The 12,016-nt window shown below is 39.8% G+C and overlaps 1 protein-coding gene across 1 annotated transcript in view; it reads left to right on the top strand.

Moving 5' to 3' along the window:
* Window positions 1-12,016, top strand: part of Lrp2 (LDL receptor related protein 2) — a 190,914-nt gene that overhangs the window by 98,684 nt on the left and 80,214 nt on the right. The window contains exons 34-37 of the mRNA XM_077794842.1: window positions 647-813; window positions 1,736-1,879; window positions 7,353-7,462; window positions 11,735-11,912. Coding sequence (XP_077650968.1) covers window positions 647-813; window positions 1,736-1,879; window positions 7,353-7,462; window positions 11,735-11,912 — 599 coding nt within the window. The remainder of the gene's footprint in view (window positions 1-646; window positions 814-1,735; window positions 1,880-7,352; window positions 7,463-11,734; window positions 11,913-12,016) is intronic.

Below are 12,016 nucleotides of genomic sequence, written 5' to 3'. Positions count from 1 at the left end.
ACCAGTATAAGTATTAAATTATTTTTAAAAAATGAATTTTTACTATCTGTTCAAGAGCCTAAGTGACTAATGGTTTAATTCAAATGTTATGGAGATATTTGCATTTTTGAGAACTTTCAAAGACACTATTTGCATATTCGTTCATACATTTATTCAGTTATGTGGTCATTCCTGACCATAAATATTTACTGCAGATATTTATTGGGCAACTATTGTATGCCAGGTTCTGGGTACACAACAGTGAAAAAAATGAAACATAATCACTCTTTGGCAGTGGGAATCTAGTGAGGAAGGCAGATAGTAGTCAACTCGGATGAGATTATAAATTTATTTATTAGAGTAACGAGTCCTAGGTGACATTTCGTAATATTTTATTTTTTGAACATGCTTGAAGCTGGTAAGCTGCCATTTACCAATGTTCCCTTTCGCATTATTTCCTTTTTCTTTTTCCAAGCCCAACTCCCCTTTGCCTGAGTTTCTGGAACTAGTGAGGTTTGTTTGTGTGTCGGAAGGGAAGAACTTTCTAACTGTGATGTTTATCCAACACTGATGGCTCAACAGTGTGAGTGAGGAATTAATGAAGAGTAAGGTGAAGGTCTGGGAATTGTTTAATATAATTTTGACAGATATCCTGTTCTTTTCACAGATGACCAACCTTTCTTGATAACTGTAAGAAACCATGTGATTTTTGGCATTTCCCTTAATCCTGAGGTGAAGAGCAATGATGCTATGGTGCCCATAGCCGGCATACACAATGGTTTTGAAGTTGAATTTGATGACTCAGAACAATTCATCTATTGGGTTGAGAATCCAGTAAGTTTTGATTAACATTTCAAGTCTGTAACTTCATCTGGAAGAGTCCAACGATGCTGATGCCTTCTTATAGACAGACTTCTGTTGGATGGATAAAAAGGAAATGGTCCAGAAATTAATTTGTCACTATTTTTTTTTTTTTTATTTAGGGATGCATCTTAATGTGAACTTGGTTTGGAGTAAAGATAAAAAAAAAACTCTTTAGCTTTAAAATACTAAGCAAATAGAAGCTTAGGGGTATTATTTATTGATTCAGCAAACATTTACTAAGTGTTTACCACTTGCCTGACACTGAATGACCTAACTGTAGAGCACCTGCTGGCAAACCATAGTCACAAAGCTTGCCCTAGAGGGGCTTTGAGCTTGTAGATGAGATTAATATAAAAATGATCATAACTCAAGACAAAAGCAGTAGTTTCCTAAGGGAATTCCAGCAAAGCTCTTGATGGGGTTGCAGGAGCCTTTGATCAGGATCTTTGCCCCAGGGTAAGAATGCAAGCTCCACTACCCTTCTGCTTGGTTCCGTTTCCTCATGAAAGCAACCTGCAAGAATGGGGAAAGGACAAGGAGAATAGAAAGGAGGAGGGGAGGAAGATCACTGTGTTTGATGTCAAATATGTTCGTGGCTTCTGGTCCACATCTGAGACTTGAGTTATTTTATGACTTTTATACCTGTAGTCACTAAGATATATCTCTGTGGCCCTTACCTGAGGTAAGCTGAATGGTAAGCCTGTGTATTCTTGTGACACACTGAAAATATCAGTGTCTTTGAAAGGTTGCTGGCATTAGCAGGACCCACAGCGAGCCCTGAGCCTTTGCCCCCACCATGTGAGGAAAGTTAAAGAAACCCAACAGCCAACCTGTAGGGGAAAGCTCCTGATGTGGCCTGCATACAGCTCACCTCTGTTGTCTTTCTTCCCAGGGTGAAATTCACAGAGTGAAGACAGATGGCACCAATAGGACGCTGTTCTCTCCTCTGTCTCAGCTGGGGGACTCGATGAGCTTGGCCTTAGATTGGTTATCCAGAAATATTTATTACACAACTCCTGGAAGTCAGTCCATCGAGGTAATGGTTCCATAATAATAGGTTTTGAATCCATGTCCAATTGATTCTCAGAAATGGTCTCACATGAATTTTGAAATTATTTGTAAACAAGAAACAAACAGGAGCTGGGCGCGGTGGTGCCTGCCTGTCATCCCCGTGGCTCAGGAGGTTGAGACAGGAGGATCACGAGTTCAAAGCCAGTCTCAGCAAAAAGCAAGGCACTAAGTAACTCAGTGAGACCCTGTCTCTAAATAAAATACAAAAAAGGGATGGGGATGTGGCTCAGTGGCCGAGTGCCTATGGGTTCAATCCCTGGTACCCTTCTCCCAACTCTCCCCCCCCCCCAAATAAGAAGCAAACACAGAGAAGTATTGTTACTAAACATCAAACTCTCTGAAACCAAGGAGGAAAACTACCTTAAAAATAAGTTATTGGAACTATACTACCGTGTTCCTATGAAAGGATATTAGGTAATTTGTAAAAATAATATGTAAGAAGATAAATGAAAATTGAATAAGAAATTTAGCAAAAAGAGAAGATTAGGGTAGGAAGGAAAATTTCGCTTTTTTTTTGTCATCTAATCTTTAATGCTATTTGAGTTCTTAACTGAATTTATAAGTTGCCACTATTCTTAGATGGGGATCTCTCTTTCGCTCCAATACAGTTTTCCTAGCAGTGAAACAGAAAGTAGAAACTTGATTCTAATTCCTTTGATACTGTCTTCTTTGAAATAAGTGTTCTTTTTACTCCAATTCCCAGAAGAAATTTTAGATAGGTTGCAAGTTTGAAATCACATGAAGTAAGTTAAATCCAAGGTAACTTGACTGATATTATGTGTCTCTGCTGCAGGACAAGGACACAACCTGTACAGGATTATTAATTCATGATAATTTTGAAAGTGAAACTTCGTAAGGCAGAGGGAGGGTTTTCTGAGTTTAGCAGGGTCCTGCAGAGTGACCATTCACTGCTCTGGGTGGGTACCAGCTAGTAAGGGGGCTGCTCTTTGGAGATAGATGCTGGAGATGAGGAAAGTGCACAGCAGCCTGGTAACAAATTAGAATAGATTGGCCAGGTGGGGCTCAAGCTGGAACAGTGCTTCCTAGTTCACAAAGTCTTTCCCATCTCATTTACTCCTCATGGCATGCCCAAGGGCAGGTGGACATACAGCTGTTCACTTAACACGAAATGCCCCTGGAGACTCTCTAGTTCAAGCCTTTTGTTTTTTACACAAAAAACTGAGGTTCACAAAAGTGGAAAAGTTGCCTTGGATGGTCAGCTTCTGGATGCTGGGTGGCCGTCTGCCTTTGCATTCTTACAAGCCACAGCTCCAGAAATCCAGGCCTTTCTAATGCCCTTTGACAGTGGCAGAAAGTGTTTTTTTACAATCTCAACTAAAAACGATCATCCTCTCATTTAAACAGGAGTAAAATGGACTGCCTATGACCCTCAATAAAAACTCATATTTCCCTGGAGGCCAATCGGTGCAAAGCTGTCTTAATCCCAAATGACAATTATTATGCTCTTTTTGTGTCTCTCAGTTCCTTACTTGGTAAATGGTTTTCTTTTTTTTTTTTTTTTTTGTGTGTGTGTGTGTGCTTGGGATTGAACTCAGGGGCACTCCACACTGAGCCACATCCCCAGCTCCATTTTTGTATTTTACTTAGAGACAGGGTCTCACTGAGTTACTTAGTGCCTCACTGTTGCTGAGGCTGGCTTTGAACTCGTGATCCTCCTGTCTCAGCCCCCTGAGCCACTGGGATTATAGGTGTGTGCCACCATGTCATAAATGGGGTTCTTGTCTTTTAACCTGGAAGTTCTTCCAAAGCAGGGAACAAGTCTTCTCCATTAGTTAGGTATAATGAAAAGGCTGTCCACTGGAGAATAACTGAGTGTGTTGTGTGTGTCTTGTTAAGGCCACTTCAGCCACATAAACCTAAAGTTTGTAATAGTGCCCCAGTGCCTTGTAGCCCAGGGAAAGACTTTCAGATTTGGAGTCCAGAGACCTTACTCTTGAGTCCATCCTGCCAACTCCTATCGGTCACTCATTCAACAATCACTAGCAAATGTTTTCTATGGGTTAGTCCCATGGTGTGTCCTGAGTGATCAAAAGTGAATAAAGTATTTTTTCTAACCCATTTGAGAGACACATAAACAAATAACTTTGCTTCAGTGTGATAAAGCAGTGAATATAAAGTGCCAGGTCTCAGGTCAGAGGTAGAAATGAAGGGAAAGAGGAGTTGGCTTTCTGTTAGTGGTGACTTGTGAGATGAGCCTTGAAGAATGACCAATACTTGTTTCTTCCAATGAAAAAGTAGGGAAGAGGCATCCCAGTCAGAGATAAACACTTAAATGAAGACCCTGAAATATGAAAATGCATTTTTATGACTTGGGGATAGCTCTGTGATTAGGGATGAATGAGAAACAATTGCTGTTTGTGAGCTGTTTGGCCTTGGACACATTACTTCTTTGTGCCTCCATTTCCTTATCTGTGAAATCAGGTAATGGCTCCATAAGTAAAAGTATTTTATGGCATTTTGTGAATACAGAGTGCCATTTCCCTCAAATTATCAATGTATTTAGAAGGTCCAAAAGAGAATAAAGATCCAAGGGAAAATGGCCCTTTTAATGTTTTTATTGTATTTTTTCTTAAGTGATATAAATTTAAACAATTCTTTCAGGTGAATGTTATATTAGTTAAGAAAACTGGACTAGTGTTCACTTATTATTTGTATGCTCTTTCAGCGTTGGTAATTGCCATTTAATTCCAGCTTGACAATAGAAAAGAAAGGTTGAAGAAATTGTTCTCCACTAGGGGTAGCTGTGTGTCTATGCACTAAAGGACTGAAGAGCTTTTAGCTGAAAAGTGAAGCCCTCAGAATGGCGGTGAGAGATGCAGTCTGCAAAACAGAGAGGAACTTGATTTTGAACCAAAGAGATCCTTAGGCCTAGGAAGAGGAGAGAGAGGCAGACTGGAAAGAGGAAAATTATCTTAGTCCAAGCGGGAGCAAAAGACATGAGATAGGAGAGAGAGAGAAACTGAGAGAAAATAAGGGAGAGAAGAGGGTGTGTGTGTGTGTGTGTGTGTGTGTGTGTGTGAGTGTGTGTGTGTGTGTGTGGTGGGGGAGAGGGGAGGGAGAGAAGCAGACATACAAATAATCTATTTGTACTTCAAGGCAGTTTTGTAGAAAGCCCTGATGCAAGTCAACAGGCATTTTCTAATTCCTTACTAGGTGTCTCTCCAACCGTCTCAGATGCATATTAAAATAGCTGCATTCCCCTAAGAAACATGCTGCTAGTCTGATAATCCAGGTTTCTAGCATGTCTTGTTAACATTGTGATTACAACAATAATAACTAAAATGGTGGCTTTGGGAAAGCCACTAAACCTCCCTAGGCCTCCTTTTAACAACTGTTTTTATTAGTGATTGTAATTATACATAGTCATGAGGTTCGTTTTGATTTACTCAGACATGCATGGAGTATAATTTGTTCCATTTCAGACCCCAGTACTTCCTCTTTCCCTCCCCTCCTCCCTCTCCCTGCTCCCCTTCCTCTACTCTACTAGTCTTTTTTCTATTTATTGATTGATTTTTAATTGGTGCTTTATAGATAGCCATAAAGATGGAATTCATTCATGTACATAGCACAATTGGTCAATTTCATTCTGCAGTTCTCTTTCTCATCATCCATAATATGAGCATAATAATAGTAGTATCTCTCTCACAAACTTATTTGTGAGGATGGGAATATGTAATTAATAATGCCTAGCACATAGCAAGTGACCCATGAATGGACCAATAAAAAATAGGAGACATGTATTAAACACAGTCATGCTGTGCACTGGTCTGAGTGCTTTCCCTATATTATCTTTCAGTCCTGTGAATTCTAGCCTGAAGTTGCTGTTAAAACCCACATTTTACTGGTGAAGGAACTATATTCAGAGGTGGATTTCTTGCCTCAGGTCATTTGGTCAGGACCTGGCAGGGCAAAGATTTGTGTTTTAACTCAGGCTATTGATTTGAAACAGAATTCTCTGAACTCTGAGTGGATTTGGACTGCTTTGAGCAACTGTTTGCAGTCATGGGCCCCTTAGTGCCATGGCTCTGTCACTGGGGCACAGGAAGCTGTGAGGCTCCTATGTCTTCTAGGGAATTCTCTCCGCTGCTTCTGAAGGCATTCTGCAATCTCTCTAGGCAGTGGTTCTGTATGTTTATCCATTTGAATCTCTCTCATCCATCTTAGTTCCTTCTCCTAAAATTTTGGGTGCATTGAAAATAAGAATTTGGAAGGTGATTTTGCCTTTCTTGAAACTCTTTTTTTAAATTTTTTTTATTGTTGGTTGTTCAAAACATTACATAGTTCTTGATATATCATATTTCACACTTTGATTCAAGTGGGTTATGAACTCCCATTTTTACCCCGTATACAGATTGCAGAATCACATCAGTTAAATTTCCATTGATTTACATATTGCCATACTAGTGTTTGTTGTATTCTGCTGCCTTTCCTATCCTCTACTATCCCTGCTCCCCTCCCCTTCCCTCCCCTCTTCTCTCTCTACCCCATCTACTATAATTCATTTCTCCTCCTTGTATTATTTTTCCCTTTCCCTCCACTTCCTCTTGTATGTACTTTTGTATAACCCTGAGGGTCTCCTTCCATTTCCATGCAATTTCCCTTCTCTCTCCCTTTCCCTCCCACCCTCATCCCTGTTTAATGTTAATCTTCTTCTCATGCTCTTTGTCCCTACTCTGTTCTTAGTTACTCTCCTTATATCAAAGAAGACATTTGGCATTTGTTTTTTAGGGATGGGCTGGCTTCACTTAGCATAATCTGCTCTAATGCCATCCATTTCCCTCCAAATTCTACAATTTTGTCATTTTTTAATGCAGAGTAATACTCCATAGTGTATAAATGCCACATTTTTTTAATCCATTCGTCTATTGAAGGGCATCTAGGCTGATTCCACAATCTTGCTATTGTGAATTGTGCTGCTATGAGCATCGATGTAGCAGTGTCCCTGTAGCATGTTCTTTTTAGGTCTTTAGGGAATAGAACGAGAAGGGGAATAGCTGGGTCAAATGGTGGTTCCATTCCCAGCTTTCCAAGAAATCTCCATACTGCTTTCCAAATTGGCTGCACCAATTTGCAGTCCCACCAACAATGAACAAGTGTACCCTTTTCCCCACATCCTCACCAGCACTTGTTGTTGTTTGACTTCATAATGGCTGCCAATATTACTGGAGTGAGATGGTATCTTAGGGTGGTTTTGATTTGCATTTCTCTGACTGCTAGCGATGGTGAGAAACTCTTAATTTCCTATTGGACTGATTTATTGAAGCCCTCAAATGTGATTAGAGATCACCCTAATCTCTAGCAATTGTTTCTCATTCATCCCTAATCACGCTTTAGCATTTCTTGTGTAAGTTCTTCATTTCAACTGTGTTTGTTTTCCAGAATGAAATTCAGTTCTAATAAGTGACTTTGTTCTTTAGGTGTTGACACTCCGGGGAAACACCAGATACAGAAAAACACTGATCACCAATGATGGCACAGCTCTTGGAGTAGGTGTTCCAATAGGCATAACTGTTGATCCTGCCCGTGGGTGAGTGGCACACATGTTCATAACAACATGTTCCTTAGGGCATTTTCTGATTTCCTATGTCAACATTTGAAAACTATAGACCTCAGTGAGGACGAGAAATAGCTTTGAGCTGTATTTAATGTGAAGAATATAATTTATACTTTGTTCTGTGTTCTTCAAATTAATAACACTGGACTGAAAGTTAATTCCAAATCAAGAACTTTAGGAATTGAAAAGTAGAATTATAAGACTTACAATGCATTCTGACTTTGAATGAACACTGAAAGCTCTAAGGGAACTAAGGTCATTGGCAGCAGACCTTGAAGGATGAGAGGCTTCCTGTAGGTGGAGAGTGGGTTGAATCTGGGGAGTGGTAGGTGAGGCCAGAGGGTGGGCAAGGCAAAGGAGCATGATGGGATTTAGCATGATTGTGGGAGGGGCTGAACCAGAAGCTTAAGAGTAGGGGGCAGTTGACCACAATGGTGATACAGCCGCTAAGGTCATTTGGAGACAAATTGTGTGGGGGGGGCTTTAATGTTATGCTGTGGATTGGATTTTATTCTTTTAAGTAAGTAGAGACAGTAGAGAATTTTGAGGCAGTGAAAGGATTGAATCTGTGTGGTAGAAAGATTGGTCGGGACTGGGGTGGAGAGAGGCTGGCCACAGGGACTCTAGAAGAACAGGTCTTATTGGATACAGACTAGTCTGCCAGTCAGTTTAATCAGTTATTAATTTTGTTTCTTCATTTTTTTTGTATTATAAACCAGAAATAACAAGTTGTAGAGTATGAGCATTCATTTTTTGTTTTTAAAGAAGTAGTCATTTCATTCCAAGTGGATTTTGGACTTTCTATTTGGAGGTCATCAGATTCTTAGCCCTTGAAGGGAACTGAAGGAGTAGTTTGTATTAGTGCTCAAATAAGGATGACATACTAACTAAATTCAATCCATCAAAGTAAAAATTTCATTCTGTGCTTTCTGGCTGGTCCTAGTTTTCAGTTATCCTTCCTAGAAGAAGGACCTCCTTGATTTGAAGTTCCATTCTTGAAACCTGAGTCCAATTATTCATTTTTTTATTCATATGAAATTTATGTATTGTACACCTATTGCCAGGTAGTGTATTAGTTAAGACAGGCTAACTGTGGAAGCACGTAAGTGCCAAAATATGTAATGGTTCAGAGGAAATAATTCATTGGTTTTCCATGTGGGCACCAGAGCTTGGGCAGAGGATGGGAGGAAGTTATTCTGTATAGTCATTCAGGGACCCGGCTGATGGGGGCTTTGCTGTCTTCAGGAGGAGGTTTCCAAGGTCATTTTGAGTGTCAATATCTTCGGAGTAGTAAAGAAAGGAACATTCAGGAATGTGCTGGGAGGTTCTTATGGGCCAGACCTACAAATAGTGAACATCACTCAGCTCACATTCCTTCAACTAGGATTCAGTCACTGGAACATAGCTGCCTGCTAGGAAGGAAATGAGTCTAGCTTTTTATCCAGAAAGTTAAGGAAGACATTGATTTTAGCGAGCAGAAGCAGTCTCTGACATGGGAGCAGACTCAAGGATGAATAAAGTCATAATCTGCAATGTCAAGAATTTATAGCTTAAAAAGAAGGATAAAACCTGTGTATAAATATCAATAATCCAGGTCATTTGGCCTGGGTCTTAAAGCAGCCATAGGATTTAATAGGCAGAGTTGGCTTTGGAGGAATCACCCATGATGGAAGGGATTAATGTCAAGAGCAAAGGGATAGAAAAGCGAGATCATGTTCAAGTAGCATAGAACAGCAGTTGGGTTGGGAAGCAATTAGAAAGGCTTAGATTCTTCAGAAGTGGGAAGAGAAACAGGTCAGAGACTTGTGTCTGTGTTTTGGATGCTCAGTAAAGAAACAGCCTTGAGAAAGTTATGGTCAGTGTCATTAATCTTTTGCTACAGAAAAATATCACTGTGGATGATCACTAATAAATGGTTGAGTAAATGGTTGAGGCAATTATAGAGTCCCTGGTGACATCTGGGAGAGGAAGTTCAATCAAGATAGAAAGGGTAAAAAGGTTAGACTACTCTCTTATGAGTGTTGTATTGAAGAATTAGGGAAAGATAAACTTGTAGTTCAGATATAACAGGAAACTTGTTTTTAGACTAGGGGAGCCTGAGCATATTTGTGGGAGTAGACAAAAATTCACTGATTAAGACATAATTGAGAGTGAAAGTTAAGGGGGAAGGAAACAGGAATTTATGAAGAATAGAAATGACTTGTTAGGGACAGTATGGGGAACTTGACATAAAGTCAGGGAGGGATGAGAATCCTCATTCTACTACTCTACTTTGTGCTTTGTTTAGCAAACATAGGGAAAAATGGGGGAGGAGAGGGAAAAACAGGAACTAGGAACTAGGAGTTAGAAATTAGCAAGATAGAAACAACGTGAGTTCAAGAGATAAATAAGAATAATATCAAAATGGCTACAATGAGGTCTGGATGCAGAAAGACAGAAGAGTTGGGAATTCAGGCAGTTTAAGGTCAAAGAACAAGTTTAACAGGAAAAGTAAAATTGGAGCATGGAAGGGATGGAAGATTTTATTCAAAGCAGATAATTTCAAGTTTGTGAACTTAGAGGCAGAGAAACCTAGAGCTGAAGAGAAGTCAATGAGATGAGTCTATTGATTGGATGGTGGATATATGAAAAAAGACTATTTGCATTAAAGGCCTTGAGTACTTTGAGAAAAGGTGTAGAAAGATTACATCTTGAGGCTGTAGCAGGAGATGAGGTAAAAAGAGGATTAAAACTTGGATTTAAAAAAAATCATGTTGTCAGTGAAAATGGAAAGCAGCCCTTCAAATATTGTAATGAATTTTCATATATCTCAGATGTGGTAATGCTGTATGTGAACATAGCGAATATAGTTCATTGGTTTCACTGTGATATACGAAGAGAAGAAAGTCATAGTTACTCCCTGATGTGAGCATGCTAATGGTATTCTACTTTCCCAGGAATGTTTTATGCATTCTCTTGTATTTTGCATTGAATTTCAAAACTTTTCTTTTGCAGAGGGGGGTGGGGGGGTGGGTACTGGAGATTGAATCTAGGGACACTTAACCATTGAGCCACATTCCCAATCCTTTTTAAAATTTTATTTAGAGACAGGATCTCACTAAGTTGCTGAGGCTGGCTTTGAACTGCCTCAGCCTCCCCACCTGCTGGATGATAGGCATGTGCCACTGCACCCTGCAAAGCTTATCATTTTTCATAATAGAGATCAGATCAAGATAGTAGCTGGTCTTGTGGTAGATGGTGATGTGGAAGAGAATTGAGATTTGATTAGTGAGCAGGGATATACTTGGCAATTTTTTATACAGACTTTGGCCTTCCCAGTGTACTGGGTTTTATGTGATTCTCTGAAGAGGGATTGGCAATTGATGTAGTCTGTTGTCATCAGCTTCCCACCTGTCATACAAGCTAAAGTTTAGCCACCAATGGAAAATCCTGTTTTGGATACCAATTTTAAAGCCTCTGCCCACACCCCCAAATTAACTAGGGAATTATGTAGACATTGATAGAACACTGGTTAAGTGCTCATAACATATTGTATACAAGACACTGATGTTTCAGATTCCTCCATTGGACTGTAAGCACCTTGAGAACAAGAAACAGGACTTAAAAACAGCATACTCCAGGGGACACAGCCACATCAATGTTAACAGCAGCACAATTCATAATAGCTAAACTGTGGAAGCAACCTAGATGCCCTTCAATAGATGAATGGATAAAGAATGTGGTATATATACAAAACGGAATATTATCATTATTCAGCACTATAAGAGAATAAAATCATGGCATTTGCAGGCAAATGGATGGAGTTGGAGAATATAATGCTAAGTGAAGTTAGCCAGTCCCAAAAACCAAATGCTGAATGACTTCTCTGATTTAAGGAAGCTGATTCATAATGGGGTTAGGGTGGGGCATGGGGGGATGAGATGAACTCTAGATAGGGCAACGTGGAGGGAGGAGAAATGAGGGGACACGGAGGTAGGAAAGAGATGAACATCATTACCCTAAGTACATGTATGAAGACACGAATGGTGTGACTACTTTTTATACAACCAGAGGTATGAAAAATTGTGCTCTATATGTGTAATATGAATTGTAATGCATTCTGCTGTCATCTATAACAAATTTAAAAATAAAACATATTTTAAATTAAAAACTAAAGAAACATTTTTCATGAAATATTTAAGTTATATATGCCATTCACCCTCATATCTACCTGTTGTTAAATGCTGGTGTTTTTCACGGTTGTAGGAAACTGTACTGGTCAGATCAAGGAACGGACAGTGGGGTTCCTGCCAAGATTGCAAGTGCTAACATGGATGGTACATCTTTAAAAATTCTCTTCACTGGGAACCTTGAACACCTGGAGGTTATCACCCTTGACATCAAGGAGCAGAAACTCTACTGGGGAGTCACCAGCAGAGGAGTGGTACGAGCACCCTGAGCACTCTTGGTTCTTCCCTGCTGAGCTGGAGTGCTGATTCTGAACGTGCTAAGTTGTCTGACAACTTGACCAGTATTTACTGCCCTGTC

This window comes from Urocitellus parryii, chromosome 1 (genome assembly GCF_045843805.1).
Source record: "Urocitellus parryii isolate mUroPar1 chromosome 1, mUroPar1.hap1, whole genome shotgun sequence".
NCBI lineage: Eukaryota > Metazoa > Chordata > Mammalia > Rodentia > Sciuridae > Urocitellus > Urocitellus parryii.
This window is presented reverse-complemented; position numbering and strand designations above follow the sequence as displayed.